This window comes from Pantherophis guttatus, chromosome 2 (assembly GCF_059756535.1).
Source record: "Pantherophis guttatus breed Tessera chromosome 2, ASM5975653v1, whole genome shotgun sequence".
Classification (NCBI taxonomy): Eukaryota; Metazoa; Chordata; class Lepidosauria; order Squamata; family Colubridae; genus Pantherophis; species Pantherophis guttatus.
Genome location: NC_142064.1, coordinates 221,892,833 through 221,910,561, shown reverse-complemented (window position 1 = coordinate 221,910,561; position 17,729 = coordinate 221,892,833). Strand labels below are relative to the sequence as shown.

At 39.3% G+C, this 17,729-nt stretch overlaps 1 protein-coding gene across 2 annotated transcripts in view; it reads left to right on the top strand.

Moving 5' to 3' along the window:
• The window catches only part of DNASE1L3 (deoxyribonuclease 1L3), a 47,284-nt gene extending 32,265 nt beyond the window's left edge, over positions 1 to 15,019 (top strand). The window contains exons 2-9 of one of the 2 annotated variants that reach the window (XM_087883722.1): positions 3,049 to 3,132; positions 5,290 to 5,378; positions 7,529 to 7,612; positions 8,769 to 8,881; positions 11,000 to 11,112; positions 11,213 to 11,370; positions 13,936 to 14,032; positions 14,903 to 15,019. In XM_087883722.1, the coding sequence (XP_087739848.1) occupies positions 5,311 to 5,378; positions 7,529 to 7,612; positions 8,769 to 8,881; positions 11,000 to 11,112; positions 11,213 to 11,370; positions 13,936 to 14,032; positions 14,903 to 15,001 (732 nt within the window). In that variant the 5' untranslated portion in view covers positions 3,049 to 3,132; positions 5,290 to 5,310 and the 3' untranslated portion in view covers positions 15,002 to 15,019. Of the gene's footprint in view, positions 1 to 3,000; positions 3,133 to 5,289; positions 5,379 to 7,528; positions 7,613 to 8,768; positions 8,882 to 10,999; positions 11,113 to 11,212; positions 11,371 to 13,935; positions 14,033 to 14,902 lie in introns of those variants that run through there. The other variant, XM_034408724.3, reaches the window with a different exon arrangement.
• The last annotated feature ends 2,710 nt before the right edge of the window (positions 15,020 to 17,729 follow it).

The window sequence follows — 17,729 nt, the reverse complement described above, 5'->3', positions numbered from 1 at the left end:
TAAGTCTTCAGGGAATATCAGGAGGGTTGGAACCAACCTCACTGGGGGGGGAGGGGGGGCAAGATGCTCCAAAGGGCAGGCGCAATGACAGAAAAGGCTCCTCTCCTGGACCCCTCCAGGTTCCCATTTTAATTATAATTATACGTTTATTTGTCAAGCATATATAAGATAACAGGTAAAAGTATAAACATAATTTGAATACATGAAAAGAGTAATTAAAAAGGAATATTAGGACAGGGATGGTAGGCACGCTGGTGCACTTATGCACGCCCCTTATTTTACGTTTAAACTTGCTTAGCTTTAGTGGCAAGAGACCACGTGCATGTGGCTCTCATAAATTATCTCCCACACCAATAATATCATCAAGGCAAAAGGAATTAATCAGACTAGTCCCATCCATTAGTCAAAGTTGAAACAATCTGTAGGAGCATTAGAGTTAAGAGCCACAGCTATCAGAAAGGGGAACAAGAGCTTAGCAACTACTATTTAAGCAGAAAATGTAATTATGACCTGAACAGTATAAAACGTTGGCTTTGTTCTCACTTTCTAAAGCCTGATCTTCCTCTTCATTTTTCTCCGTTCCTGTTTTTGCTTGTATATTTAGTAATTAGATCTAATCTTTTCCTCCCCACCATTACCACACTGTGATATCATTATAGTGAACAGTATAAACTATATGTATAGTTTCATTTTGTCTCCTGCCTCTAATTTATTTTACCGATTGCAGGACTTCTTTCTCTTTTTCAGCAGTGAGCACAATGTTGTACACCTTGAAAGGGAATATAATAGATAGGAATGGTGGTATGTATGAGTTGTTTTGTGAGAATATCATAGGAAGTCCTACAGACCAATGTGAAAAAATCCTGGGTCTTCAATTGTTTGTCTCATGAGCAAACTTGGATTTAAACTGGGGTGAAATCCAGCAGGTTCTGACAGGTTCTGGAGAACCGGTAGCGGAATATCCTTCCTCCAGGAGTGGGATGGGAATGGAGATTTTGCAGTATCCTTCCCCTGCCACACCCACCAAGCCATGCCACCAAGCCACACCCACAGAACCAGTAGTAAAAAAATTTGGATTTCACCACTGATTTAAACTAGAAGGAATCAGATTCCTCATTGAGAATGTTTCCTATATTATACTTGAATAAATTTTGCAGATGTCATAGGGGAACTACAGCCCTGACTCCTTCACCTTTGTAAATTCCAGTTGACCTTTTGTTAGCAAACTAGAGACAAGAAAAGGAGTTGCACATGTGGAAAGATGGAAGTGTATGAAACTTAATAATAGAGAACATATACAATATCCAAAAGTCTCTGCTCATATGAAAAAGAAATAATGATTTAAATCCTATAAAGTCCCTGTCCATTAAATAGAAGGGGAATGTAGGTCTCTCCAGACACTGTTGAATTAGCCCTACAAGCCAATGGTTAAGTGGGATTCAGGGAATGGCCGCCCAGCCACTTCTACAAAGTTTCCAATTCCATCTCCTGAAAGAGATGAACAAACAGGATTACTCATGGCTTGATTCTCCATAGCCTTTTCTAAATGTTATATATCGCTCATTGGGTGAATTCCCCAATAGCAAAAGAGTGTGGCTGCTGGAAAAGGAGAAGGAAATAGAATCATAGAAGGACAGAATTGGAAGGTACCTTCGAGGTCATCTAGTCCAGGGGTCACCAACCTTTCGGACCTCAGGGACCACTAAATTCATAATTTTAAATCCCACGGACCACTAATATGATCTGCCTAATGACCTGCTGGGTGGGCGTGGCAAGGTGGTCATGTGACTGGGTGGGCATGGCCAACTCAATGTCACTCATGTCGAGGGGCATCTTGCCAGCCTCTACTCGCTACTCCTCGTCTGCCCGCCCAGGCTCTTTAGGGCCCCAACAGGAAGCAGTTGCTGGAGCTAAGCAGCCATCATGAGAAAGAGTTGGCAAAACAGCTGGCTCAGTTCAAATTGGATCTGGCCGAGAAGGATACTCAGCAGAAGCACCTCACTGAGGACTACGAGCATAAGTTTTCCAAGCAGAGGGAAGACCTGCAGGAGTGCAAGGCCAGGTACCGGCGCCTGGAGGCTCAGCACGCTGAAATGGTCATCCAGTTCCAGGCCATGATGCAATCCCACTGGAACAAGGCCCTCCGGCTCCTTGTCACCAGCGGCACTTCCCTCCAGCCTTCTTCCAAAGCCCCACACCAGGAGGCTGAAGCAGACCCCAAGTCAGAATTTCTGCCCCCCTCCAACTCGCACAAAAGACCCCAAAGGGGGAGACTCTCTGCAGCAACACAAATGTTCATTGCACGTATCCGGCCCAGGGTCCGTAATTTGAGGACCTCTGATTTAGTGCAATATAAAAAATGCAAATACTTTTTCTGGGGACCACCAAAATTTTCTCACGGACCACCGGTTGGTGACCGCTGATCTAGTCCAGCCCCCTGCTCAAACAGGAGACCCTATTAAATTTAAGCCAAATGGTTGTCCAAACTCTTCTACAAAAACCTCCAGTGAAGAAGTGAGGAGGCCTTGGGATTTCATTAGCAGCAGTGCCCAGATGCAGGATGTGCATGGTCCCATTTAGTGCAGTCCATGGAGGTCAAGCCAGTCAAGATGGCAGCTGCAACCCCATGTGGAAAGTTGCAACCAAAAGCATGAAGATCTAAAAGAGCCCTTCTTGGGCTCCCTTTCCTCTAAAAATCAGAACCATTTTGTCCTGATATGAGACTGAAAAAGCAATGACTATCATTGTCACCTGTAGTCCAAGTCATGTGAGGGTAACTTCCATTTCAGGCAATCCTCGCAGGGCAGAAAGTTAAGTTCCTCAACTGAGGTTAACCTTAAACTGAAAACAGAAGTGAATGGAGCTGGGAGATTTTGTGACCACTAATTTGCATAGTGGTCACAAAGGAGCATAGTTATAAATTCTACTTTTTGGGGCAGTGTGAATGCTAATGAGAAAGGAGTTCATCATACTGCATTCTCTTTTGGCAAAGTTTAAAAGATGGTCCGTTTTTTTCTTTTCCTGCTCTTTTTTGGCCCGGTTGTTCAGAGCCTAAGAATCTGCTCTTTCAACGTGAGATCATTTGGAGAAGCTAAGAGAAAAAACCCAGGAATCATAGAGGTTATTGTAGAGGTATGTAATTCACTCTTGGGGTTAAGTTAAATTAAATAGTGGGGCTTTCAACTGAATGATTATATATTAACATAGATGAGTTTCAGATTAATGTCTATTTGAGCGTTAATAAATCTGTGATTTTAGCAACAAACTTACCCCAGAAAGTCATCACCAGATCAAAACTACATGGATAGTAAGACTTTAATTGCAAATGCTGTTGTTAATAACTATGTAAGATTATGAAAATATTTGATTTCTTAGGGGGGAAAAAACATTCTTTACCAAGGTGTCCTCGTATATTGCCCCTTTTAATTAGTTTAATTGCCACTGTAAAATACTTCTGAGCTCATTAAGAAGAAATGATAGTGACAAGTCAAAAGATGCCATTGGGGGCAAAAGTGAAAAGGAGTTGAATACATTCAAAGGTTTGGATAGGAGCAGTTAACAAAAATAGTATTTTATTCTCACATTGCAATGACTTCTGTTTGGAATCATTTTATATTTCTCTGGAAAAGTAGAATGCAGCTTCTTTCCATGATTTTTTAATCTAATAAATAAATAATTTCAAATCTCTAATACTGATAAAATATGCTATTGTGTGTACGATTCTCTTGATGCAGGCTCATTGCTGTGGTGTTTTAAAGGGTGGCCCAAAATGTTCATTTAACAGAATGAATTTATTTGGCTATTCAGCAAACAGTATGTCAATATTTGGATTTAGGCAGATTTAGAATACCCCTATGGCTCTTTAATCATTAACAGAGCTGTGCTCCTGTCCATGTGTATGTGTTTAAATTTAGAGATGTAGAACCAGGGGTGTCCAAACATGGCCCCTTGAAGAGGGGTGGACTTCAACTCTCAGAATTCCCCAGCCAGCAACTTGCTCATATTTATAGCGCATGCTGACTGGGGAATTCTGGGAGTTGAAGTCCACCCCTCTTCAAGGGGCCAAGTTTGGACACCCCTGACATAGACTGTTGTAATTTGTTTAATAATTGTAAGGCTGCCCCATTCAAACAAGGTTGCCTCTGGTGGTATAAAACAACAGCAAATAAATAATTGAGCCAAAAAAAACCCACAAAGCATTAAAACATATGCAATTATATTATTGTTAACCCAAATGTCAAGGCAAATTCCCTCAGGACACTAATTATGAGAGATTTCCAAGAAAGAGAAACCAAAAGCTAATAAGCCTTATTAAAGTTTAATACTTACAGGAGTAAACATGCAGTGCTTCCTGGAATGGATACCAGGTATGTATGCAATGGTCCATCACAGGGGTGGGTTCTACTTACCTTTACTACCGGTTTGCAATGGGGCCGCGCGCACACTCTTCTGCGCATGCGCAGAAGCATTCTGATGATGTCGGGATTGGGCAGAGCGTCCCTCCGGTTTTACTGCCGGTTTTATAGAACTGGTCCGAACTGGGGGGGGCAACCCACTACTGGTCCATCATGGTATACCCATTCCAGGGGGTGGGTTTATAAAATTTCTATACCCAATACACTGAGCATTCAGTATTTATTAGTACAACACAGACTATTAATTACAAATGTGTGAGAATTTAATTTACCAACCTGTCTTCCCTGGGAATTCCTCAGTGTCCCAGCACCTGTCATCACTCCCAGGAAAGAATGCTGAGTGGTTATCAGCATAGATGCCCCAATCACTGCCCCATGGCAATGCTTCTTAAGGCCTGGCAAAGAGTCAGCTGGGAGTTGTTACTTCCTCTAAGAAGCACAAAAAGGCAACTACTATCAAGGAACATCATCAGGAAAAACTCTGAATAACAGGTTGTATAGGACCTGGAAAGCATTACAAATTTGAACCAATATGTTCCCAATGTGTCATCTGTAACCATCACCACCACATAACCTCTTCAATGAAGGGGACATATTCTCAAAGGAATGAGGGTCATAGAGAATGTTCATTGGTGAATGGGAATCTTAGAAACGAAAATTATGAATAAATATAACTAAATGAACTGCAAAAATACCTTCAACATTTCTCCACAAAAAAGGCATGGTCAAGTTGACAGTATTATTTTTTCCAATGTCATTATTACTGAAATGTAACTGTTAGGATCCTAATTAAATTAGAGCTCTAATCAACAGTTCTCATAGTATAACATGCCAAGCACAGAGCCTTTACAGACCATTTTTGTTTGCTCCTCAGATTATATCTCGCTGTGATATTATGCTACTAATGGAAATAAAGGACAATAGGAACAGAATATGTCCCTTTCTATTAGAGAAACTAAATGGGTAAGATACAGAAATGAAGTCTTATTAAAACTGGCAGGGTTGGATGCAGTTTTGGGTGACATTGGATAAAATATTCGGAATGGAGCCACTAATTAGAGTAAATATTTCCTTATTGCTCTCATCATTATTGGAGGAAAGAAGAGAAAAAGAGAGGCAATATATGTTTGATATATAGGTGGGTGGGTGATATGTGTATGAGTCACAAAACCAATATTGATTAAAGATGATCAGAATGAAATATTAGTCTGTACCAGTGGTGGGATTCAGCCAGTTTGCACCACTTCGGGAGAACCGGTTGTTAACTTTCTGAGCAGTTTGGCAAACTGGTTGTTGGAAGAAATCAATAGGGCAGAGAACCAGTTGTTAAATTACTTAAATCCCACCACTGGTCTGTACCATGCACATTTGAAAACTATATTGCACTTTAACTATATTTATAATATTTATTATAATGTTTATAACTAAAACTGTATTTATATTTATTGTTAAGGATATTGTTGTGTTACCAACCAGCAGAGTAAGTGCACAGAGAAACAGTACTGAGAGCAATGAATACAATACATACAAACTGGTTTAACAAAGCTTTTACTTTGTAGTGAAAAACAATTGCATAGTCTTTTAATTAATCCAAGTCTTTAGCCATTCAAATCAGTCCGAAGTTACAGATATCTTCTTACCAGACAAAAAGCAGTTGGTAATAAACAGCAATTCAACGCTGGTAACAAATCACGATGGTAGCATATCCATCCATGTCTTCACACACAACAGTAACAGTTCCAACCAGCAAGTCAAGCAGCAAGTCAAGCAATGATGAGAGCAGGTCCAACAATGACTATAGCTCGGCTTCCTCCTTATATACAGTTTATACTAGTAATTATCCACTTAAGTGAAGTCAGCAGTGCAATGACTCAACAGTACAATTAGGATAATTGCAGTCAGCATTCAGTCAGCAGTCATTAGTCATTACAATGACTCAGCAGTACAATTACTCAGCATTACATTTAAAGTTACAGAATACATTTAAAGTTATAGCACACATATATTGCCTCGACAACTTGTTAGACTTATACCATATCCTAACATTTATAACTATAATTGTAAATATTTAATATGATTAAAACTATAAACTAATACAATAAATGTGCAAAGAGTAAGATTGGAACTTATAGTAACCACAAGAAAGGAACCGTTATTGTGACGTGTTGTGCATTTCTTTATACCTCCCTCCAAAGGAGTTTTTTAAATTGTTCTAAATGGACATAAATCCAGCCCATATACAGAGATCTGAGTAAAAGAGTACAATACAGTTGGACACCAATACTGTAAAAATGCACATAAAAATACATTTATATCGTTAAGTAGAATGTACAAATACAGATTTAAAGGATTAAATGCATAATATCCAGGAGGCATAACATCCAACTTTAAAATTATATATTATATATATATATATATATATATATATATATATATATATATATATATATATATATATATATATATTCTTGCCTTTTCCTAGCTTTTCTTAAAAGTCTGCTGCAGTTTGTAAATTGGCCAAAGTGGGGGGGGGGGTTAATTATTATTTTTCCTTCCCTGAGCTACCTTCCTTCCCAGTGGCTAATCTTTTATAAGTCCATCATGCAAGGTTCATTGGTTTTTCCAGTCACTTGAGTTTAAAAGACTTTACACCCAGCTCCCAAGCGTAGAGGAAAAGTAAGTGGCTCAGGAAAAGAAAAATAATATTTAAAAACATGGATCAAATTTGAAACTGGAGCTGTTCTTCACCTTAAGCAAGTGCTATAACCACTATGCCACTGAGAATGACCTATAGCAAAAGCTACAGATCTTCTTGAAGAATAGGTGGGAGGAGGGCATTCCTGCCTATGCACAGGAGCTAAGGAAGTATCTGGCAAAAGGGGGTTGCCTAAAAGAAAGTGAACTACTGCCATGCTTACACTGGTGCAAACCAGAAAAAGGCTACTTTGGACAGGGAGCAGAAGAACACAGGCAGAGATTATATTTGTGGTGGGCTAAAAGGAAGGACCTGACAATGTGCCTTCTTGCTCTCCCTAAAACTGTTGGGGGCAGTTAAGATAAGCCCACCTGCATCTGAGAAACAGATTAAAAATCAGATTTATTTTTCTTCCCAGACAGTCAGAAGGACCATACAGGTTTGTGGTCAGTAACAGGTTAGGAAGAAGGAATTACAAGGAGCAATATGCTTTTTTCTACAGGTATGTTGATTTCATAATTTCATGCGGTATAGATGATATTATTCAGAAACTGTGAGGAAAAAATTAGAGGTCTACAGCTACAGAAATGGTCCCTATCTGTCTATCCATCTATCTATCTCTATAACTATCTATCCATATCTATCTACCATCTATCTCTCTATGTCCTCTCTCTCTCTCTCACTCTCTCTCTCTCTCTCTCTATCTATCCATATCTATCTATCATCCATCTCGCTATGTCCTATCTCTATCTATCTACCTACCTACCTGCCTGCCTACCTACCTACCTACCTACCTGCCTATCTATCTACCTATCTATTGCCATCCATCATCTATCTACAAATATACAAATGTACAAAAATAAAATGCAATAATAAGCACAAGTTGTTAAAACAGACGAGAAGACACAAGGAAGGATTGATGTAGTATGTGTTTGTTTTAAAAAAATAAAAAAACTTTTATAAAAAAAAGTTGTTAAAACAGTAAGATGAAATAAAAATATAGGAGGAAAATTAAAGGAAATTTTCTATTAATGCACTAGGCTCTCAGGGAAACAAAAAAAGAAGCATCATTATAGGTAGCAGAATCTAGCACATCTGCAGTTGCTAAAATAAGGAAGACATAAAAAGCTACTATACTTAGTAACTGTAATGACTATTGACTATAAACTTCTTGAAAAGAAGGTTGAAAGTTCATACGAGCATGTGAAAACCTAGATATTCATTAGATGTCAAGGGGAAAAACACTTTTGGTAGTCTTCTGGGTTTTCACAACCCAAATATAACAACTCTAAGCCATTAGAGCCATTAATAATGAACAAGTAACATTGTGAATGGGTTCTATGAAAGTTAAATCACAAACTGTCCAGCTCAGTTTAGCCTAGGCTCAAGTGCCCATGTGCATCAGCTCCTCAGGTATTAGATCTAATTATACCAAATATTTTTGCTAACCTAATTTAATTAGATGTTAAGTCCCACTGAATTCAATTATTTTAGGATTGTAAATTAACCATACAAAGATTTTTTTTTGTTACCTAATTTTTTATTTTGTAAGGTATCTTCGCCATGTTAAATTAGAAAGGCAGCCTTGGAATCATCAACATTAACATGTCTGCACTTGGGACAGTAACCTTCTACTGATATGTTAATTTATACTGCAGATCGGAAAGTGTCTGTGTGAAGCAAATCTATCAGTATCCTGATCTGCAGCCAGGTGATGAAGATGCCTTTTCCAGAGAACCTTTTGTTATTTGGTTCAACTCTCCAAGAACAGGTTAGATACAGTTAATGTACTTCCTGTTCGAAGGTTGAAAGTCAGAAGAAATGGGATCCTTGGAGAAGCCTGAGATCTGGAATAACCAGAAATATCCCTCCCCTCTAAATCTAAGGATTCGACACCAGAGCTCTTCTAAACCAATATCTGTTTGGCAAACCACCAACATTCCCACCCAAATAAACAGGTCCTATCCCAAACCCCAAAGAGGGCCATCCCTCCCCCCAACTTAGTTTTAATGAGGTGTTTAAGAATAGGGATAGGGGTCCTCCAGGAGGCAAATACTCACTCTTGACCCTCAACTCTGAAAAATGTGTCCAAATTGCAGAAGCTATCTCATTTCAGTAGGGTGATCTTGATGTGCTAGGCAGAAACCAATGGGTATATGTGGAGAGGGAAGATTCAATGCAGCACTGCTTTAACATGGTATTTGGACCAATCTGGTGAATCTGATACGGTCACCATTATCCCAGCAAGCACAATTGATATAATCACATGTTTTTAAAAAGGGCTTTAAGGTGCCAAAAGAAAGATCAAGCTATTTTTTTCTGCCTTTACAAAAGCATCTCAATTGGTCCATACACTTAAGGCACATATATCCTTGCACTGTAGAAGGCAATAGAGATAGTTATTGACTTATGACTGCAATTGTGCCTGGCAATTATGGTTGAAAGTTGTGACAATCCTAAAGTGGGTCATCACACGATCAGATCCAATTTTATGACCTTTCTTGTAGCAGTTGTTAAGTGAGCATGGAAAGTCATTAAGCAAAACCAATGCTTGCTATGGACCATTTTTTGCCAGAAACCAGAAGTAAATGTCAGTTTCCAACAAAATTGTGGTAAATCATGGACATGTGACCATGAGGCATTCCATACAGCTGTATATGTGGGTTGGTTGTTGAACGCCCAAAAAGAACTTAGAAAGCAGATCATAAGTAGCTTTGGGGAGATCTGTCGGTACATGACTAGTCATAAGTTGTGGACTATCCATACTACAGTATATCCAAAATAATAATAGAGCTACTATTAGGTAAATTCAAGCAGCAGCTTTGAAAAGCAGATCAGGAGAATGGCAAATTGAAGTGAAGCCCTTTTCATTGTTCTCAAGTAATTCAGCCATTTCGTTGCACCAAAGCAGAGGTGGTATTCAGCCGGTTCTGACTGGTTCTGGAGAACCAGTAGTGGAAATTTTGAGTAGTTCAGAGAACAGCAATTACCACCTCTGACTGGCCCCGCCCCCCATCTATTGGCTGCCTCCCGAGTCCCAGCTGATTGGCTGGGTCTTCTTTTGTTGCCCTGCGCACAGAGCTGGAAAGCATCGTGTGTTGGGTGGGGAGGGAATGGAGATTTTTCAGAACAGCTTGCTCCTCTAGCTGACCACTCTCTAGCTGTTTCTCTACATAGACAAATAGACATCTGTAGAGATTCTCAGTCATCCAAGTCCTAAAGGAAAAAGAAAAGAAAAAACAAGAAAGTCCAGTTGCCTCCTGAAAAAGCACCTTTGGGTCTACATAGACAACTTTTAACTGGGGTTGTTTCTGTTTCCATTTCTAAGATGCCCAGCTGCATGAACTGGTGCTATTGCATCAAGGAAAGTGGTGTGGTAGGAGGAGTGCTGGAGCCTTCTCCTGACTCAGGTGGTGAGATATCATTAATTCCCCCTGCAGAATAGCTGAATGAAACTCTAGTCACAACAGGCTTGTCTGCTTTCTTTCCCCTTTTACAATCCTACTTCTCCCACCAGTGCCAGTTTAAAAGTAATTCTTCAGTGTAGAAGGGATGGGACCAGTAGTGGGTTTCAATTTCATTCGCTACTGACGCTTCTGCGCATGCACAGAGACATCTGGGCAAGTGGGCGGAGCCTCCCACCACCGCTGCTACCGGTTCACCCGATCCGGGGCGAACCGGTAACAACACACCACTGGATGAGACACTAAAGACAGAAAATCAGAAAGAAAGAAAGCAATTGGTAGGGGCACAAAAAGTTTATTTTGTTTTTCGGAAATTATCTCTGGGTTCAAGTCCATGAAAATTAAATGTCTGATTCTTCAGTCTATGAGTTTAAAAATGCCAATAATCCATCATTGTTCTTCTCTTTAAAAAATTGTTTGTTAAGCGGTCAAGGAATTTGTGATCATCCCAATACACACAACGCCTGAAATGGCTGTGAAAGAAATTGATGAACTCTATGATGTGTTTCTGGATGTCATGTTGCGCTGGAAGACCAAGGTTAGTCAAGGTCAGCTCAACGGAGTGGGCCAATCTTCTCTCATGTGTGCATTATGTATTTAGGAACTCTATCTGAATATATGTCTCTCATTTTTAAAAGAATTTCGTATTTATGGGAGACTTCAATGCTGGCTGTGGCTATGTGGCAAAGAAGCAGTGGAAAAATATCCGATTACGAAATCACACTGACTTTGTTTGGATAATTGATGATAAAAACGACACAACTGTGAAATCAACAACACACTGTCCCTATGACAGGTAATGTTTCAGGCTGACTCATTCTTATTCCATTCAGTTCATCTACTAATACTACCTATTATTTGCAGTATGAAAAGAACCTGTCCTGTGAGGTTGGCAAAGCTCTAGCTGACTCATCACAGACACAAAACACAAAAATAGTGAGAATCAAGCTAGCAAACTTATATATAAGGCAGGAATAGACAATCTATAGTCCCAGATTGCCTGCAGCCCCCAGTTTTGGCCTCCCATTCTCTCTTTGACTATCAAAAGTAGATGACATGGCAACCCATCATTTTGAAGCAAGGAGTACTAAAACTATATGCACCCTAAAAAGTCTTCATGCAACAAAGAAATGTGTTATTATACACATATGCGCACATTCAAGAAAATTTGGAAATCTCTGCTTTTTAATCCATGTTCTTCACATCATTGTCCCAACCACTTAATATGGTCACTCTTCCCTACTTGGGCTGCTTTGGCGGATAAATTTCCATCCTTTGTGAGAAGGTTCCACCAGGATCGTACTCAGTTATGGTAGCCTCTCCCACCAATTGAACCAGACCAAGATATATGGAGGCCAGCTGGTGGGCTGGCCATCATTCAACCTTTCCCAATCAGTAGCATGGGTTCTCTCGTGGCATAAGTATGTCTAGCTGAGAGCAGGTTGGCTCAGAGGTCTAAATGGTGGGACCATTCCAATGCTTCTTGGTCTAATGACAGAAAGCTAGGGTGAGAAGGTTGGACACCAATCAGCTTCTTAGCAAGTTAATTCATATTGTGCCGTGTGATACAGCAAAATGGAACTAAAGCTGCCAGCTTTGGCTGGAAGAACTTTTCTTTGATTTTCAGAAAGAAAACTTTGTGCCTGGTGTTATGTCCGTGCAGGCACGAGCAGAGGCTTTTCCTTCTGCCACCCAAGTGCAGGAAATATTTTAAAGTTATTGGTTAAAGACTGACAGTTTTCCTTTGAAAGGGGCTGTCAGCCAGAAATTGCATGTTGGTTTTACTGAGTCCTTATCTAAAATAAACATTGCTGCTGGAAGTCTGGCTCCTCATCTGTGTTCCTATCCACAACATTCCATTGGCGATGAAGGTAGGATTGCTGCAGTGGTGGGTTTCAAAAAATTTTTACTACTGTAGGTGTGGCTTGGTGGGTGTGGCATGCTTGGTGACCATGGCTTATGGGCATGGCAGGGGAAGGTTACTGCAAAATCCCCATTTCCTTCCGATCAGCTGGGACTCAGGAGGCAGAGAATAGATGGTGTTGGGGCCAATCAGAGGTGTTATTTACCAGTTCTCCGAACTACTCAAAATTTCCACTACCGGTTCTCCAGAACTAGTCAAAACCTGCTGAAACCCATTCTTTATACGGGAGTATAAGACACACCTTAGTTTTTGGGGAGGAAAATAAGAAAAAAGCTGATTGGCGGGTGGATCAGCCTCCCGGAATATCCCCGATTAGCTGTTCCTAGAAGTGAATTTTAGCAACAGGTTCGTTGATTGTGAGCTATGTGCCTTGCTTTTTCAGCCTCTGAAACCTCAGTTTCAGAGGCTTTTTTTTCTGCCTCTGAAACCTCCGTTTCAGAGGCTTTTTTTCTGAAGCTTCGTTTCAGAGGCTTTTTTTCTGAAGCTCCCTTTCAGAGGCTTTTTTCAGCCTCTGAAACCTCCGTTTGAGAGGCTGGGTGGGGCTACATTCGGAGTATAAGATGCACCCAGATTTTCACCGTCTTTTTTGGGGGGAAAAGGTGCATCTTATACTCCGAAAAATACGGTAACGATATAATAAAAAAGATGGACAAATCTACTCATCTTCATAATCTATTTATAATCTACTTATAATTCATAATCTACGTATGAAGCAGATGAAATCTTGTGCAGGTAAACTCCACAAAGGTCTAAGTCTAATGAGGCTTGCATCCTTGTAACTCTGCCTAAAATCATGAACTTTACATAATTTTCATATCAGCTCTCTACCCTGATATTTTCTCTTTGTATATAATAAAAGTATGGGAAATCAGGGAGGGTGTAAACTGTTTTAGACAAGGTTGTATATCCAGGTCATCACATGATATTAGTACAAAACTACCACAGCTAAGAATTTTTCCAGAACTATCCTGGACAATTTATAAAAAATAAATTATATTTTATTTAATTGAATGAAAACTAGTAAAAAAAAAAAAAAGCAGGAGACTGTCTATCCTATATAATGGCACATTAATAAACTATTGCAGCCCTATTACCCAGACCAGTTCCATTGGAGCAACATACATTAAATTCAACATGCCTTTTAAAAAAAACAACACCTGCCTATAATCTTATTGTATGCTTCCCTTCTTGCTGTGTTATGTGCAAAGGATACAAGGGACAAAACAGCTCCGAAAAGCCAGAAGATAAGAGATTCTCCCCAGCTGCTTATGATACTGCAGCGTAGCAGTGGGTCAGAGCGCTGGCTGCAGGCCATTGGTGCTTTTGAGTATCCATCCATTCCAGCATATGCAACCTTTCCTGCAATGTATTTCTTCTATGAGTGCTTAGGTAGTTACTCATGCCACAGTCTTGTTTTCACTTTCTCTTATTCTATAGGATTGTGCTCCATGGGGAGACGCTTATAAATAGCACCATGCTGGGCTCAGCCAATATCTTTGATTTTCAGAGTGCCTTCTCCATGACTGAAGAACAGGTTGGTTGAAGGATAAGGTGATGCTCCAGGGAAACTTTTCTGAGGTTTTGTATCTTTGGGACCAGCCAGGGCTTGTGGTCACAGCTCTGTGGCATCAAAAGGGAAAGAGGAATGGAAGTGGGATCAATCGGGAAAGAAGACGGGAAGAACTGAGACCAAGGTAGACCAAGAAGGGAAAATAAAGCAATGGGCATCAGATTTCCCACTAGTCCTCCATTGATGCTAATCAGATTCTTATGGACAAAGATGCAGTGAGAGAGAGGAAGCAAGCAAGAATTCCCATTTCTAAAGCAGCCTTCCCCAGCTGACCTCTCAGTATGTTGGAAATGTAATTGCTACAATTCACGGTTGACCTTAGCAAGTGTTTGTGTTGGTGGGGTTGGTGATCTATATGCAAATCTTGGCCTATGAGATTTTACACTAATTGTTGTTTTTCAGTGTCTGCTTCTCTAAATATCACCAATTTGTCTTCAGAAAAATTAAGGCTACTATATAATCCTTGATTTATGAATGGTTGCTTAGTGACCATTTGAAGACACCCTCCCCACCTACCCCCCAAAAAAGCTTAATAACCACTGAGTTTGTTTAACAACCATCCTGTTCTTTGCTTCTATACCTTCAGAAGTATGGTCTGTGCAATAGACGGGTACCTCTATTTCCATTTAAGTTCTTAAAATGTATAGCGAAGTCCATGGTCTGGAGTTAATATAATTGGGGAAAAGAAGTAGTTTTGCTTCATGTTTGTTGTAAACAACAATGAATATCAGCTACTAATCATAATATTAATTTTATACATAATAGTTGTGATATGTATTAATGCAAAGATGGCCGAACATAGTCTCTTAACTTAAAATATATATTTCTTCACAGGCCTTAGCAGTGAGCGATCACTTCCCAGTAGAATTCCAGCTGAGAACAACCAGACGTTCCTCAGGAAGAATAGCCAGATATTGTAGAACTCTTGTATAATAAATCCCGTCAAATGTCGTTCTAGTCAAACTTAAAACACGCAAACACAAAAATGTATATTCACACGAAAATAGCTGATTTTTTTGGTCATTTTTGCTATGGAAATCTTGCTACACTATGATATATTTAACCAAAAAATGCAAAGCCCATATCTTTAATATTCAAAACATTCAAGATTAATTAAATGCTGCTTTTTCATAAAATAAACAATCTAGGTTAATTTGAATGTCTACATCTCTGTCCCATGGATTATTTGGTAAAAGAGTTTGTTCAGAATTGTTCCATATCTGACCTTATAAACACAGAAATTTAAATAGCCAGAACAGATCTGTTTGTGTGTGTGTGGTGTGTGTGTGTGTGTGTGTGTGTGTATATATATTACAAACTATTCTAAAAATACGAGTTCCAGGTACATATGTAAAAAAAGAAGCAGACATACTGCGAACTCCAGAACTTAAGATTTTAAAATTTTAAAAGAATTAAAATTTTATTTTACTAAGCTTTTGTCAGCCATCTGCTGACATTGTCAGAGTATTAAACTACCATTAAAGAGATGTCTGCCTCTCTGTATAAAGGGAGAGATCTCTCTAATGGTAGTTTAATACTCTGACGATGTCAGCAGATGGCTGATGAAAGCTTAGTAAAATAAAATTTTAATTCTTTTAAAATCTTAAGTTCTGGAGTTCGCATTATGTCTGCTTCTTTTTTTACATATATATATATATATATATTCTACTGAGCTGGGGCTGCAGAAAAACCTTGGTTATGTAGGGAAAACCTGGCTAGAGGAAAAACACACATAAACCCTACGAAGAAGTAAGAAAATAGATACTATACCTTTACAGGGAGGATACATAAGATGTGGGTGTGGCCTACTGATGAAAGCAAACGAGCTAGAAATGGATCTATATAGGTCTCCCACCTAGCAGGAAGAGCTTGCTAGCTGTTAGAAAAGAAAAAAGCCCAGAATCGAGTGGATGTGATTCTACTGAGCTGGGGCTGCAGAAAAACCTTGGTTACATAGGGAAAACCTGGCTAGAGGAAATATATATATATATGTGTGTGTGTGTGTGTGTGTGTGTGTGTGTGTGTGTGTGTGTATACATGTATGTGTGTGTATATGTACAGTACAGTATATATGTATATACTGTATATATATGTTTGTTTTCGTAGATTTTCATGGGTACAGGTATGCAAGTCTTGGTGTATTCGGGTCTTCTCCTGTGTAAGATTGAGAGCACTTTGGCAACGTTTCGACAGAATCTCATCTGCCATCATCAGGCTTATGCAAGGGGTCTTTTGCAGCAACTGCCATTACTATTTCAAATCTGGTGCTGGTAGTGTGCTTTACTGGGATGTCCCCACCTCTTCGTTCTAATTGGTTGGGAGTCCCAGTCTGTGTTTATTAGCTTGGCTTTGGGTGTATGGTCGGTTTTTCTCCACCAGATGGCAGGGCTTCATCTTTGTGGCTGGCTGGAATGTGATTTGGTTGGAGGTCTCGGGGGGGTGGGTGTTTGGCTTCTGGGATGTAGATTTTTCTGTCTGTGGGTGCTGGGACTCATTTGTTGACAAGGGCTAGTTTCCAGATGTCTGGTAGGTGGGAGGTATCATCACGTTTATTCATGTTATGGGGGCGTTTTTCTATTTCAATGGCTTCCATAATTATTCTCTTGTTTATTTATTTATTTATTTTATTTTATATCAAATTTATATACCGCCCTTCTCCCTGAGGACTCAGGGCAGTGTACAGCCAAATAAAAACATAAACTACAAACATTAAAATACTATTAAAAAGATATATATAAATTTGGCCCCGTAATTAAAAAAACAATGACAAACCAGTTAAAAACATTTAAAAGTGTTAAGCTAGCCCGGCTTGCTGAAAAAAGAAAGTTTTAAGGGCACGGCGGAAGGCACCGAGGTCTTGTTGAGGTGTTCAGTTTTGGAGATTAATTTGGTTCCTTCAAAATCAATTTCATGTCCTGTAGCTTTAAGGTGCTGGAAAAGAGAGGAAGTTTTTTCTTCTTTTCTGACTGCATTCTTGTGTTCTGCAATGCGTGCATTTATTCTCCTATTAGTTCATCCGTTGTTCCTTTTATATAGGGCAAGATGGCTTTCCCATTGTTTTGTTCCTCTTGTTGATTTCTCTTCTGTCTGGATGTTGCATGCTGGATCATACTGATGATTTTATTTCTACAGAACCCATTTGATGTCAGTATGTTAGTTAATGTATATAATTCTGTTTGTAAATGTGCTTCATCAGCCAGACGTTTAGTTCTTGTGGTTAATGTTTTAATGAACAACGGATAAAATTAGCAAAGTACTGCATAGACACAACATCAAAACCATATTTTGCACAGACAGAAAGATATCGTCTATTCTGAGAAACCCTAAAGACAAAATAGAATTAGAAGATCAAGGCATATACGAAATCCCGTGTGCTTCCTGCCCCTCAACATATATTGGACAGACCAACAGAAGAATGAGTGTGTGCATCGAGGAACATAAAAACTCTGTACAAAAGAAAGAACACACATCATCATTAGTACAACACATAAATGCCACAGGACATAATATTAATTTTAATAACACAAAAACAGTTGCAAAAATAGAACATCTCAATGGCAGAATAATCAGAGAGGCCATTGAAATAGAGAAAAGACCATATTGTATGAATAAACATGATGACACTTCCCGTCTGCCTACTATTTGGAAACCTGCTCTCATA